This window comes from Melanostigma gelatinosum (genome assembly GCF_949748355.1).
Source record: "Melanostigma gelatinosum genome assembly, chromosome: 13".
NCBI classification, from domain to species: domain Eukaryota; kingdom Metazoa; phylum Chordata; class Actinopteri; order Perciformes; family Zoarcidae; genus Melanostigma; species Melanostigma gelatinosum.
Genome location: NC_136646.1, coordinates 11443058 through 11459213, shown reverse-complemented (window position 1 = coordinate 11459213; position 16156 = coordinate 11443058). Strand labels below are relative to the sequence as shown.

The window sequence follows — 16156 nt, the reverse complement described above, 5'->3', positions numbered from 1 at the left end:
CCGGCTGGCTGGAGGTGAGATGAAGGGGAGAAAGAGAGGGAGGGAGAGATAAAGGAAGAGGGAGGGAGAGAGTGAGGGTGCGCTGGATTGGGATAGGAGGGGATTGTGTGATGGAGATGGAGGAGGAGGAGGAGGAGGAGGGATTGCAGGGAGGGAGAGGAAAGTTAGAGAGAGGGGGAGGATGCAGACACAGAAGAAAGAGGGGGACTTCTGGTTGGAGGAGAGAAAGAGAAGGGGAATAACCAGAAACATTGAAAAAAGGCAAAAAGGTAGACAGCATGAACACATATATGTTCACGCTAAAGGGCTTTGATTTTAACTCTGAACTCCATTACAACTGTGACCTTTCACAGCCACCAAAAAACACACAAGTACAACTCATGTCCAGCCGTCGCTGGAGACAATCAAGAGAAGGTGACGGAGGAAGAGCTTTTCGAAGCGCTGATGGCAAAAATGAAATTGGGGAGCATGGTAGCCTATAAGGATGGAGTGATAATGACGGAGGGCATTATACAGGACATTTGGAGATCAGAGGAGCAGATTAGCCTCTGGCTAAATGCACTCAGATGAAAGGACGATGAAGAAGAGAGGAAAGAAAGAAGAAGGCTGAATGGAGGATGATGATATTGTGAGAATCCACTGATCTGTCATGTGCCTTTCAGAGAGTTTAGGTGGGGGGGGGGGTATGTGAATGGTAGCGTACATTGTCACTGACCGCATGCGACCTAGAAACACACTCATGGACGAATTATGAAAGAACAGGCCTCTGGGCACAGACGAGTAAAATGCCCCCCCATATAGAGCAGGACTCCATATGCAAAAAAAACATCGCTGTATCTTTTGTAATGTTTCTCCTTTTTGCATCTCTGGTATTTTGTGGTTGTTTCTTTTTGGGAAGTGTGTGTAGTCATTTGCATCTCTTTGGAGTGTCAAGTAATTCTGTAGACTCGTTTGGTTTTTGCAGTCGTGTTGCATTTCTTTGTCGTCATCTTGCATTTCTGTTGTCATCTTCTCATGTGGTTGCTTTGCGTCTGTTTTTAGTTGTTCGACATCTCTCACATTTGATTGACTTTTCAACAAGAAATGTTAAAAGTCACTTCACACACACAGACAGAGGCTCTGCCTGCCAACGCCCAATAGGCCCGGTCAGTAATGCATCCATGATTACAATGAAATGAAATCCAGTGAGGTGTTGAATTGTGGGCAAGCTTGAGTGTTTTCTCTCTGTGCATGTGTGTGGCTGTGTATGTGACTGTTTTGCAGATGAGTGAATCCCTCTCTGGACGGTAGAATGGCTTCGGGACATGGTTTTGGGAAACGGTACTGATTTACGAGTCAAGTCTTATTCCCGAAGGCCGTAAAAGGACCTGTGATAATACATGTGATGCATTTGAAAATCTCTACTTGTATCCCGTGTCAGGGGTCCGGGTCAGATACAGTTCTCTGGAGCGGACGAGGCGAGGATTCGTTTTCTCAAGGACACTTCAGCACGGTGGACGCATGGCCAACACGGAGCTTAATCCTGGAACGGCCGGTCTCCCATTCAAAAATAGCTGTGCTCAGCTGTTTGAACACATTCCTGACAGTGACAGTCCATTTCAACAAAAGCCTTCAAAACCAACCATACAGAGCTTCAGAAAAAAAAATGGAGAATTTCCCAGGGCTTGTCTGTAATGTGTTGTTTTCCACACGCGGATGTGCTGCACTATGGCCTTTACAGCCCCCCCCCCCCCATCCCCCCATCCCGCCACGGATTGTGTGTGCATGAATTTGAGCTGCAAATGAAGCCCATTTTTTCTATTCTTTATTCTATTTTGTGTTTGTACCAAATGATGGACAGCAAGAGATACAGGCCAGCTGTGAGGGATTTTGTCTTCTACATTGTTACGTTTCTGTCGACTCTAGCAGCTTCAGCATCACAGATCAGACTGGCTGTCCGTCCTGCACAAGCACCACCGGCAATACCAGAGGAAGAAAGTGCACGCTCTCCGAAGTGAAACGACATATATCACACACATAACTTGGGCAGGTAATCAAAGTCTTATTTATGCTCACTACTTCCCAAACGCATGCATTTTTTCGCTGAAACCCTACTATTTAAAACACGTATGCATAGTAATGTGTAGCGTGGCTGTACACGTGCAAAACTGTTTGTGCAGACGCGTTTTAAATAGCAATCAGACGGCAACCTCCGGTTCTGAAAGGGGAAGCGAATGTGTGAGTGTCTTAAACTTAAACAGGGGGGGGGGGGGTGACGCCTCTGCTTGCAAAAAGTTTGTAAACGGATGTTTGGATTTAGTTTTGCTGCTGTTAAACACAACCTCCCTTCACTTCAATTCATCAAGAGCCTGGAGAATTCAAGGCAACACAGGTTGAGTAACTGATATACAAATAATCATTGGAGACCTATGTGAGAGCTTTTAAGTGCTTCATTTCAATGCCATTCACACCTGCAGAACTTTCAATGTGCTTTCTAGCCTTGCTTTCATTTGTTCTCAACTGTTTGTGTGTGTGTGTGTGTGTGTGTGTGTGTGTGTGTGTGTGTGTGTGTGTGTGTGTGTGTGTGTGTGTGTGTGTGTGTGTGTGTGTGTGTCCTGTGATAGAAAGAGAATGAACACAATTCATGAGACAGGAGGAAGAGAGCAAGACTGTTTATCAGCCCAGAGCACTCTGCTCAGATTAAACTACAACTACTTCGTAATTACTATAATGTATTCTTATTGGGCAAGTATGTCTTTCTTAATAAAGAGTCCGATAATTGACTGTCTCCCTTCTCTCTCCTGCTCCGGTCCTCCTCTCTCCCTCTGAAACACTCACTATTGATCTCATTCATTTGCATTACATTCTCATTAGCCTCAAAGAGTATTTAGTTTCACACCAGCTGGTTGATGGCTGTGCAATGGTGAAAGCAGCACTATTACTTGACAATAGCAGACGGGGCCAAGCATTCAGGTCATGCTGTGTATAAATGCCATCAGCATTGATTTGGATTAATTCAAACTGTATTGTTCTTTTTCATGATTTATTTTTCCATTTCACCTGTAAAATTTTCCCCAAAAACAATGATTTCAGATGCAGGGCACAACCCTTTAATCTGATTTGTCGGTGTGGAAATCAAACCTCTGCCTGTTTTTAATTGCAATGCTTATTTATGCTGAGAGTTCTGTGTCTTCATAAATGAGATTCCTCTCTCTGAGGGGAAAGCGGGATTCCACTCTAAAACGGCATTTTGAAGATGATGCTGTGTTGTGTAAGACTGTGTAAAACCTCAATACAAATATTTTGCAAGCGAATGACTTTTACTTAACTGTTGCGTGGATGACCAAAAACAACGACTGCATCTCTGTGAATGTGAGCCTATAATTGAGACCATCAATTCATGCCCTGCACTGTTGAAGCTGCACAAGGCAAGATTTATACCTCCGCATCTTTCTTATCGGTATCACAAAGCAGCAGAAGAGCGCCGCATCCGACGGAAATGGTTGTAATTTAAAAGCAGTGCACAATATGTTCCCTCGTCCACAATGTTCCTTTAGAAAAAAAGCTGTGGTGTCCACCAACAACAAAATATATGATACATAATAAAGAAAGTCAAATCAGATTTCTGTGATTTGTTTTGTTTCTGTACATTTGCCCACACGGCTGATCGTGTTGAAAATGTAATAAAATGTTCCCGTCTGTTCTCACCATGTGAGCTTGTACTGTATTAGAAAGCAGTTACCACTTTAACATTAAAGGTAATATTGTTCCTTAAACTGAGATCAAGTTAAACTCCGCATGTTGACTGATGTACCACACAATGTCTGGCCATTTCAGTTTGATTTTCTTTTTGAAAATATGACCTTAATGGTGTGTTTCTTGCATGGATATACGTAACAAGCACTGTATAGTTTGCTATATATAGCAATATATACGAAAGCTAGTTTATCCGTCTTTCCTTGACAAGCAGGAAAATTATTTCTCTCTTTATTTGAGAAAAGTTCATATTTATGTTGTCAAATTTCACTATGACCCTGAAATTCTATCTCTTGTGTTATCATATACTGAATGCAAGCAAAACTGCAGACACTCTTTCTGATTGAACCAATCTATGAACTGTCTGAAACAATGGATATCCGCGGCCCCAAAAACAATTGCCACACGGTCCGCGCGCAAACATGCCACTCCCCTTGGGGCTCGGCCCCCCCTTTCTTTGAATCCTAGAAACGCCCCTGGACGGATGTTATTTACCGCTCTTTGAAACAGAGATAAAGTCATTCAAACAGAAACCGATTTGAACCCCGAGAGGTGGCTGCATAATTATAACCCGAACCTTTGGCACTACTTGGCACGGCTGGATGTTTTTGTTGGCTGTCCTGTGAATTGGTTAAATTCACTCCAGTTAGTAGGAATTAAAGGCTTTGTTCACTCCAGAATAAGAACAAGGACTGAAATAAAGCACTACAAGCATGCCATTGTGTTCATTCTTGCTATCCACAGCAGGGTGTGAGCCCACAGTAAAGAGCAGTGTTAGTTAGCGATCACTAGGTGGCACGGTAGAGGTTTATGAAGTAGTCTGATTCAGAGTTCATGACTGAATAACATGAAGATAATGCAGCGTGCATGTACTGTATACAGGAAAAAGTCTGCTCAGTACCTTTATTCATGGTGACCCATGTGCCACATAAGACCTGCAACATGACCTGTAATATACTTTCATGTTATTGGAAACTGAAGTTACAGCTCAACAGCACTATTGGCTCTATTCACTTCACTTTTATGGACTTCATCAGCTCATGATCTATGGGTTTTCTTGTGCAGCGCAAAGAACATTTATTGAGCTTTTCTTTTGCAAAATACCACACTCTGATACATTTCCTCCCCGTTTCGACCACATGACATGGCACAAATGAACCTCAAGTGGCCGATGTGTACAGATCAGCAGGTTGATTGGCGAGTTCCTCGTCGTTTCCGTGAACCATGACCATGTCTGTATGAAAATGAAAAAAGAATGACAACCTGTGCATGTTGAGAGAAACGGAGGATGTTTTTTTGTTTGGAGCCCCTTGTGCACATCAATAATACCTTTAGCATATTGTGATTCAATGACTAGTTAATGACGGGATTGCAACACCACTGTACAGCTAACACTGCTCGGCAGCGACCATTAGCTTTAAAATGAAAATGTGGAGCAAATGTGAATCGCTTGAGTCACAGCAAAGCGGCAGCAGCTGAAATGAGGAATTGGTCGGGCTGCATCTTCACTCATGATCAACTTTTCTCAGGCTGTGGCCTTCAAGATGTTTGTCAGCAGGAAGTCAAAGGGCGAGCGAGAGAGAGAGAGAGAGAGAGGGTCAGCTTTGAATGACAAGTAGGGCGAATAAAGAAGTTGACTTGACATGAACTGGCTTTTTGATCAGAAAGACTAAACATTAAACTGATGGGGTTTCTTATTTTGTCAGATTTCCAGATTTATTTCTGGTCATTAACATCTAATGCAGCACATGCATGTTTTTTTTTACCCTTCCAACATGGCCTTAAAATGTCCTTTACATTTTTTATCTTTGTCACATTCATTTAGCTGTTTTCATTTTTTGTTTTATTTTCTCCCTCGTGACTCAAAAGGCATCAAGCCAAGACTGCTGTCAGACTGCGATGCGGCTCATGATCCGAGACAAGTAAACTGCAGGATCTGTCGGACAGCATGCAGACTTATTGAAAGGACAAGAGTAACCGTAGCATGAATGTATGCATAGCGTGCTGCTGTGTAACGGTCCATGAGGCAGGGCAGTGTGGGGACCAGAAGCCAAGCCTCAAAGGCCGTGCTTCAGATAAAGACGATCTGAAAGAGTTCAGTTTCTAATTTTGGTTTTCGAAGAATTATTGCAATGACGAGAAAGTGAAAGGGGCTCCAAGTACTGATGCACACTGAGTAAAAGATCATTTGTATTATGAAAAGGCAGTTTATGAGTATTTTTTATTCTTCTAAACTGGTCGAAACAGGTGAAAAGAGAGAAATTTTTTTATTGAATTTATTCTCTTGGTGTGAAGATGTAGTGTGTTATAAATGTGCGTATTCGGAACGAGTGTAATGGTAAGTATTTAATGTGGTTGAGATGTTCTGACTCAATATGACTTGTGTGGACTAGAAAGCGTCCAACCCAAATGACTCAGTATCAGAGCAGAGAAACATTGAGAGAGCGCTCATTGAAAAAATGATGGTTATGATCGTATTTTTTAAACAACATACTTAACATTTAACTGCTGCTGTAATGTTACATGAGGGATTTAATATGTTATGGAACAAGTCTTCAACGGGACAAACGTTTTCGCAGAGATTCTTTCAGGACTTATCATGAGTTACTACATGATTAAATATGTAAATCAAATCTCAGTGTTTGAAAAAGTCTTTGCTTCTCCCTCTCTGTGGAAGAATTCAGATTCTTTACTCACAGTAAAAATAGAACTGTGTAAATGTACCTTATTGTTCAAAATACGATCAGCAAAATATACTTAAATTATCAAAAGTGCTTTTCATGTAGAATATGGCTTTTTAGACTGTTACAATATTATACATAACATTATTATTGATGCTTAAACATGCAAGTGCTAATTTGATGTTCTGGCTGCTCGAGGTGGCGCTGACTTTATCTACTTTATATCCTGTTTATTGATATAAATCTTATTTTAGATGCTGATCATATGTTCTGTGTGTAAAATCTGCAAAATAATAATTGTCAAATACTGAATGGTGTAAAAAAAAAGTACAGTATTTCCTGCTGAAATGTACTAGAGTAGAGGCCCACAGTAGCATAACAAAGTACAGCTACCTCACAATCATAAATTAAAAACATCTAACTTGTATCTCCATCATACAGATTATTAATAGACGTTTTATCTTGTAAACTAAATTATTTTACTCTTGCGTCGATCTAATTTAATCAAATCTAATCTAACCACTTGTGCTTTGATCGCAAGTAAATTCTGAATTGAGGCACTATTGCACATTTTACTAGCACAGAGTAGTGAAACTGTGCCCCCTCAGAAGAATGAGCACACTCTCTTCACTTCACCCACCTTTGACTGACAGCAGTAAGGTCAGGGCAGGTCTGTGGGACTTTAAAGTCACCGGTAGGAAAATGAAAAGTCGCTGTTTAAGTGATGCAGTAGCTATAAACAATGACACATAACTCATCAAATTACAATGTTTCAAAATGTAAACAAATATCCTGAGCGTGACAGCTGCATGTGGCCGAGATACGTTCAGGAAATGTGCAACCTTATCTCAAGCACGCGGTCGATTAACCACTGATACTTGTATTTCGACAACAAACCTTCAGTAGGTGTATTATGAAACCAAAATCCTTTGTGACACCAGAGAGATACATTGTTTTTGCTTCATTGCATTTCAACAGGAAAGAAAACGTGCACGTTCGTGGCCTGTTAGAACATGCTGTAGCAGGTGTCCTGGTTCAGCAGGCCATAACAATTAACCACTATTACAACTTTTTAGTGCTTATAATTGATGTTTTTCCCACCTTCTGTGCCAAACAGTGCCGGCAACACATCCTAATCGTTGTACGAGTGTTTTTGTGTTTTATAGGTTTTGTCTTGAGCTGTATCTCCAGAATACAGTAACAAAATGAAGCGGCATTAAAGTGAACTTGACATTAGGACAGAAAGGGGAAACTGAAGTCGTCACATAGGAAACTCCCACAGAGTTTTCGACAGTGTTGATGAGGAGCCGGCTGACAAGAAGGAAGCGGCGCTGACAGACGGACCAAGAAAGATGTTGAAAGTCTTCATTATGAGAGGTATGTGACCGGAAGATTAGCTGGACATACAAGAGGACTTTTAGTGGAAGGTTGTTGTACTTTGAACCAATGTGTCATTTTACAGCTTGAAATTGTCTGAATGCTGTAAATATCACCTGATGTCTCAATAGAACTGTGATATTTTAAAAGGAAATATTCATACAAATATAATAATATGGAGGTAAATAATCCAGCGCCTCTAAAATAATTGTATACACAAATATGGTTACAAACTCTCTCGTTTTTCACATCACAATTAACAAAGTTAAAGATCAATTTGACTTACTTACGTTACTATTTTTCAGTAGATATCGCCGCAATATTGCTTTCGTGAATTCTCAGTGAATATATGATATTGTGACGGCCCTGACGTGTCAAAGAGCTCATGTGTGGTGATATTCATACTCATTTTCCATCGTGTTAGTATATCTGAAAGGAGGAAGTCAACGGCAACTGGACCTGCTTTGGCACTGATGTGTTGAGTGACGACATGAAATCCTACATGTTGACATCCTGTGACTCAGATGTGACTTACTTACAGTAAATTTTCCCAATCAGACGATAATGTTGTAACAGAGTAACGCGGGAGGAAATGTAGGTATTAAGTGTGCAAAGAGCAAAATCAGTTTCCATCATTATACATCAACGTGATTTCTTCATATCTTCTCAGATGCTTTATGCATGCTGCTATTTGTTTTCCATCTGCTTGTTTTTGGGGTTGCCTTTGATCTCACGAGTCTAGTGGTTGTTCTCGTGTCAGACCTGCCGTTGTGCGACCTGCTGCACTACATTATTTGGTTTCAAAGTCAGCGTTGGTTTCCCACCTTCTCCTGAAGGGGCTTTCCCCCCAAACCTGCTACCGTAAACAGCATCTACTGCAGAAAGGCAGAAGTGGAGTCTGTTAAGCCTGAGTGACCCTTAAATCCCCCCTTTAGGTTTAGCATTATTCTAGAGCACTGAGATTATCTCTTCTTTTTCTTTAATCTCGTTATACGTTCACGTTATTTTTCTTGAATTGCTTATTTATCGCTTTATTTGATGGTATTATATCTTTAAAAAAGTGTTCATAGTACTGTACCAGCAGTAACACTGGTGAGATTTCCATTAACTGCCTTAGACGCTGCAGTTTGAACGTTGTAAGCATGTTCTGTGCCAGGCTGTATATTTTAACATACAGTATATTAAAGCAGTGTGGTATAAAAACGCTCATCTGTGTCACCGCTTATGGACCCCAGTGACTGTGTGTTTGGTCTGTCACATGTGAGAGAGAGAGATAAGAAGCAGGCAGATGTGTGGTAACATCCCACAACAAGCAAACTAAAGCAAAAGCAGAAGTGAGTGCTGGCAGTGTGGTCATGACTCATTTCTTCAGTATTTCTAGTAATTGTACTAATTTTCTCACTCCCTCTCCCCTCGCTCTATCTGTATATGCCCGACTTCTCATCTCATCGACAGACTTCTGGATGATGTGAATGCACACAGGAACGTTTCCCGAGGCAGAGTCGGAAAAACAAGGGCCCCCCCCCCCCCGCCCCAGGAATGATGCCTCTTTTTTGGGTTGTGCTTTGGTTCATGCTCCCTCCTCTGGCTCTCTCCTGTGGTCCAGACTGTTGTATCGTCCACGAGAGCAGCGAGTTGCAGAAAAGTAAGTCTCCACAGTATTCTCCTGGCACCATCAGGATTTTTTAGGAATCAAATCTTAGAACATTTCCCAGTTTGATCATATGTCAGATTCTAAATTGGATCATTGTTCAGTTACTTCTGTACATCCTGGGATGTCTTTTGTTAGATACATCATATAAATATACCAGGGGCAGTTACAATCAGTGATTGAACGTAACTATGTACATTTACTCTAGTACTATCGTTGACTACTAGTTAATAGTTTCAATGCATGTCCTAAATCTCAATAACAATTGGATTTCAAAAAGATATCATACTTGAGTAAGTACTTGTACTTGGGTACTTCTATGTTCCGATACTTCTTCTCCAATGTTTTAAGATACCGAAGCTCATTTCTAGAACATCATTAGATGTTGATTTAAATTAAAAACAGGTTTAAGTATTTTTACTGCACAAAGATTATTAGGACAGAAATACCTTTATAATATTTAAGTTTTTTGATGATTTAATTCCCAAAACTAAAGCAGTTATCTGCAACAATAAAAAGCTGTAGAAGATCTGTAAAAGATGTATATGTACTTACAATACTTCTATATTTTGACTTGAGAAAGAGGTTGAGTGACGGATTCATTTTTATTCTAACGGAGTATTTTGACATCGATATATAAACTCAAGAATCTCAATACTTTTTGTTACAATGTCTATTCTACACAAACCAAAAGCCACAAAGAGTAATTTAACCCATGGGCAATCATCTGAAAACAACTCGTCTCTCTCCCTATACCAGCGTCTCCGTTGCTGAAATCCTTACAGTGCCACAACGACTACAGGTCTCATGTCCACTGCACGTGGAGGGAACGCGCAAACGAAACACTGCAGCTCTGGTTCAAGGAAGGAAAGAACAGGTAAGAACAAGAGCAGGGGGAACAGCGTTTGTTGAGGATATGGGATTATGGGGAACATGTCATTTCGGCACCAACGTCTTCCGTCCCACAGCTCTGTGTCCGTGTCCTCGCAGGAAGCAGTGCACGCCTTACGGTGAAGTACAGGATCCAAGCGAGCCCAGGACTGTCCAGTGTAGATATGAAACCCGTGCATTTTCCATTGGCATCGTACACACCGTGTTCTTCCTCAAGAACAAAACGCTGACCTTCTGCTCATCTGTCCCACACAAGCGCCTGCATCTGTCTGAGCACTGTGAGTTTACCCGTCTGTCATAGCGGCCACTTTTACTGTGAGGATAATAACAGAGAGCAATGATTACAGTTTCATAAGGAAATATTGACAGCGCTTCACTTGACCTGTTATGTGTGTCTGTGTTGTACAGTGAGAGCCCGCCCACCGGTGAATCTGTCCACACGTGGTGCAGGTGATGGAGGCAGACGGCTCAGCTGGTCCAGCCCTTACCCCTCCTCCTCCTCCCTGAACAAGCACATCACCTATCAGCTCAGCTACAGGACAGACAGACAGGACAACTGGACGGTTAGCATATGTCTTACGCGACACAATCTGCTGCCAGCCTTTCACTACGAGACACATTACTGAAGTGACAAACGTTTATGAAATCATGGCGTGGGCCTTTAAAAAGGTCAGGAAATAGAGTGAAATGTCAAAAGTTAAAACTGAAATTAGCATTTGTCTATTTTTAACACAGTAGCATTAATGGACTCTTGTACAATTGCAGTCCCCGACATACTGTAATAACTGACATTTAAAATAGCTTCCTGCTTTGTATTTAGTAAAAATAACAAAAGCTGTTGTCTGTAAATCATGTTGGCGATTTCCTCTGATATAAAACTGTAAAATAGCATCCACTGCAAAGGCCTACTCTGTAGTGATGCTAGCAGCATGCTAACACGCTCAGAATGACAGTGCTAACATGCTAATGTTCAGCGTGTGTAATAATTACCACATTCACCAGCTTAGTTGTGCTAACTAAACTGTTTGGCTAAAAACAAAAGGCATTGTTGACTTTTAGCTCGCTGATAACACTAATATATGAAGTGATCTTAATTATTATCAACACACAGAAGCAGAAACAAAAAACGAAAGCACTGTTCCAAATATTTTTTAAACGATGAAATTGAATATTCTGTAAACTAACTGAATCTTATTTTTTGTGTGTCCTTCCTTCTTATAATAAAGACATCTTACATTTTCAAGGGTTTTTACCAACAAATCCACTTCAAGAGATGCGCCTTGATTTCTCTGTCTAACGACAACTTAGATGTACAAAAGGGAACACATAATAAAGAGAAGAAGAAGAAAAAACACTTACGTTTCAGTTTCACTTTGGGGTATGAGGCTGGGGTTAAATATCTATAAATAATCATTCTTAACACAGTACAAGCACTAACGGTTTAGTTTGCTTTTTGGTTGGGAGAGTGTTGAATTGAATGATTGAATGTATTGTTTAAACTCATTGCTAAAGGCAATAAGCAATGTTTTTCTTCTTTCATGTGAATGTACATTCATTGATATGGAGCTTGGCTATTGTAATATCAGGAGTAATTGTGTATACTTGAGTGTTTTTCCGTGTAGCACATAGGTTTTGCAAGAAAATCTTCACAATGCCAAAATAAATGCACAGCAGTTCCTGGAACTCTCACGCGTCTCTTTCCATTCTCTACAGACTGAGGACCTCACAAACACCAGTGTGAAACTAGAGGAGCGACTGTTGCTCCCGGGCTGCAGGTATGAGGCCAGGGTGAGGGCCCGGGTCAGTGTGGGTCAGTGGAGCGACTGGAGTCCTGTGGTAACCTGGCGCACTGAAGGCGAGTCAAAACCTAAATGCAACCCATTAACTGCGCATACTTCTCTGTGTGTGTACAAATTAGTTTCGTCTCTGACATTTGTGAGTGAAACCATTTGGCTCGGGATTTTTTATGTACTGGATCATTTTACTCCAGACGGGTCTTTTTCCTCTGATGCAGACCCTGCTCCTTATCTCCTTTCCTCACACTTCTAATCTTCTCCCTCTGACCATTTTTCATGGGAGTACTCAGATGCTTTGCAGCTGTTGTTATTTGCTCTCTCTCTCTTTCTGACTCTAGACGCTGGGCAGTTTCCCAGTTTGCATTGCGTGCTGGATGGAGAGAAGGCGGTGATGTGTAGCTGGGAGGTGAGCAGAGAGGTGGATCACTTCATCACCTACCAGCTGAAATGTCGACACAACCAGAGTGCGCCGTAAGTGGACAATGCCACAAGGTTGAGGCTGAAAAACAAAATGCATCCCGTTATCATGCATTCATTCCCCTCCTTTTACTCCCTGCCTTCAGGTCCGAGAGATGCTGTGTGAACCCAACGGTCAGCTCTGACCTCAGCAGGGCTGTGCTGAGGTACAGCTGCCCACTGGCTGTCGCAGACCCCGCACATCTGCTGGTGGAGCTCATTCCAGCACGCACAGCCAAGAGCTTTGAGGTCGACAAACACAGTGAGTGGACAGGAGACGGACGCGTTATACGTTGTAAGAGAGATCGAGAGGTGGAGGGAGTTGACATCACGTGTCGAAGACATACAGTAACACTGCAGGGAGCCGTGCAGATAGACATACAGCGCTGGGTATAGAGCTGTGATTGAGGGACCCCACCTAGTGTTTGATTGGCACTACTGCATCCATGTGCTCAAACACAGCAGTCTGGTGCCTCACCATTTAGGACTCACCATGACTTACTGCTAAATACTGAACCCTCTCTAAAATGTCCTACACGTGATTTGGTTGTTTCAATACAAAAACAAATCTTTTCCAAGACTGTATGCTACAACACTTTCTTGTTGCGCAGTTCGTCCCAGCCCGCCGCATCAGGTGAAGGTGAGGCCGAAAGGCACCAACTGGATGGTGGAATGGACGAATCCAAGCGCAGCTTCAAAACCCAGACTGTATTATCAGGTGTGCTATTACAGGAAACATGATCAGGTGAGTGTTTTCCCCTGTGTTGCAATCCCTTCATGCTAACTATGAACAGTTAATTTACTCCATACATGGTTTTTTTCAGGGATCGTATGTCCTGCAGAACATTTCAGAGGGGCCCCTGAGCATCCTGGAAGCCTCTCTGGACCCGTCCCAGGACTACCAAGTCAAGGTCAGGTCGCTGGTCATCCCCAAGCACTATGAAGGAATCCCCTCTGAATGGACCAATCCTGTGGACTGGACCTCGCAAGAGGGTACTTCACAATAGCAGCACAGACAGTACAAAAATAATGCACAGCTCAAACATAAAGAAACCGATTTCAGCTATTTCCTGCGGGACTTACATTATATTATTGTGTTTTATTCATGTCCGGTTTATTCAACGGTAAACAACATGGGGCCAAAAAAACCCCATCATAATACATACCATGAGAGATTATTATCAGTATCATCATTAATTCTGTTTTCTGTCCCCTGACAGCCATCTGGTCCCCAACAACGCTGATCTATTTCACCATCGGTGTGTTTGTGGCCGCTGTCTTCCTCACACTCTACTGCACCATTCCAGCTTGTCAAAGGTACTTTATGTACTTTAATACAAGCAATACCTCACATTACTTTGAACCAACAGATGTTTTCATTATGGAAATATATTGCCTTGTAAAACATTAAAAAGGAGCACACAGGCTTTACTACATACCCAATAAAGTTTCATAAACGACGTGTCGTCTTTAATAAAACTCTTTTTACGTGGTATATTTTGAACAAACAGAAGGGCAATTCTGTGGGTGGACTCAGTCCCTTCTCCAGGCAAAAGCAAGATCCTGTCTGAGATCAAGGTGAGACTTGATAATTCTACAGTTTGTTGTAATTACCTCCATTTCTGGTGCATCAAGGAATGTTGTAATGTGTAAAACATGATGTATTTTTTGTGATCCAGTCTTCCACCAACCGGACCCTCATGCAGAGTGAGAGCATGACCATCAACAAAGTTGCTTTGCTGTGGCCAACTAAGGACACGGAACAAAAGCGTCTGGAGCAGGACGAGGGCTGCTGGAAGTACGATAACCTGCCCCCCCCTGCTGAGAAGGATAAACACTGTGACACATCCTCCATGAGCTTCAGCGGCCCCTACATCTTCTGTCAGGTTAGTTACTCACAACCAGTGTCTTTTGTCAGGTACCCAGGTGCTGAGAATTTCTAAATCAACTATGCAATAACTGCTGAAATACTGTCCAATAACGTATTCCTAACATTGCATCAGAGTTTTGATACGTATTAAGTGTGTCGGCATTAAGCCCTCATCTGTGAGGTAGCTGATTCCTTCTTGTCGTTATCAAAGAAATGTCATTCATTTCTAAACTTTGCCGACATTAAGTGTCCCACTGCATTGTTTCTATCCGATAGTCGTCAGTGGCAAGCCTCAAGTCAGCGGATGTTAAGTGTGAAGAGAAAGAGAAGGACCAAGAAACCCCATCAGACGACTCTCCATCTCCTTCGCCGGTGAATTTTGCCCTTTACGGGGAAGGTTATGTGTGTCTGCCCGGCCGCAGCGTCTCCAGGTCCACACAAGATCTTGTATCTCACAGCGGCGCCGACGCGAACACACAGTGTCCAGACGAAACGGACGTCCAGCCGGGCCCCAGCGAGGCCGCTAGCAGCCCTCAGCCTCCAGCCTACACCTCAGAACCTTTCACCCCCTGGCCTCAGGGGGGCACCGCACTGGCCTCAGGGTACTGCCACCTCCCCGCTGCTTTCATGAGAGCAGCAAAGTCAACTGAAGGAGGACCTATGAGGCTTTCTCAGCAGATATAACAATGAATCAATCTGTGATTTACATATGCTTCCATGTGAACAAATGCATTCACTGAATTAGATTTTATATGTTAGAAATTAACCATTTTGATTGGTTTATATCTGACCAAACATCGGGCTGGATGCCTGGACAATGGAGGGCAGTAGTGAGCTGAGCCTTTTGAGTCTATGGGATGCAAGTAAATCTACGGGATGGACTTCAGTAAGACTTTTTTTTTTTTTAAACTTCCTCACACATTCCAGGTCAGAATGGAATAACAGAAGCACCTTACACTCTGATATAGTACAATACAACCGCCCCCCTTAAAATAAATACCTTTGTGAAGTTCAGATGGTTTCATTTCCTGGTCAGAGAGATTCATCATAATCATCACTTCCTTCCTTGTATATTTTCCCAGACATGTAAATATGTTGCTCACAGGATGTATGGACATGTCTAACACACACAGATTCTTAAGAGCTGTGTTGAGATGTTGCCATTTATTATTCCTTCCCTGAATTCCCCGTCTCTCTCTCACAGCTGAGGTGGAAGACGCAGAATTATGTCAACTGCATTTCATGGGAAAAGTGTGGAAGTTTGCTGACAGCCATGTTCGCTGCGGTCATGTATGCACGTTTGCACAAAGGTGTGTGAGTTAGGACCTTGTTGTCAATACTGTAGCCAATGTGTTGCTGAATGTATATATACAGTATGTTATGCACACGCCGATGTGCTGCCATGTTGCGTGGCACCACCAATGTCGCTGTGTGCAAGTCGTTAGTTGTCGACTGGGGCCTACAGAGACATTAAATGAAATGACAATGTACATAGAACATGTTCAGTGTCAATACATGAGACTTGCCATCTCCTTCAGGTACGTTAGTACAGGCTTTAGAACTGCTGATAAAATAATGTAAGTTAGTAATGTCTGCTGCACTTTTGCATTGTGCTCATAATTTAAATTATGTTTTAAGAAAGCCTTCTCACCACAAAAACCCAGACATAAACAAGGTGTTTAAAGTTTTCAGGCTGGCT

The 16156-nt window shown here is 42.1% G+C and overlaps 1 protein-coding gene across 1 annotated transcript; it reads left to right on the top strand.

Annotated features, from left to right (window-relative positions):
* Positions 1 to 9332: 9332 nt before the first annotated feature.
* On the top strand, positions 9333 to 15287 carry csf2rb (colony stimulating factor 2 receptor subunit beta; the record flags this gene model as incomplete). Its single annotated transcript, XM_079281411.1, has 13 exons — positions 9333 to 9438; positions 10204 to 10321; positions 10435 to 10613; positions 10744 to 10898; positions 12049 to 12190; positions 12470 to 12602; positions 12695 to 12849; positions 13199 to 13332; positions 13412 to 13580; positions 13808 to 13904; positions 14099 to 14234; positions 14294 to 14473; positions 14734 to 15287. 13 exons carry the CDS (start codon positions 9333 to 9335, stop codon positions 15139 to 15141), a joined length of 2112 nt encoding a protein of 703 aa, XP_079137537.1. The 3' UTR covers positions 15142 to 15287.
* Positions 15288 to 16156: the final 869 nt, after the last annotated feature.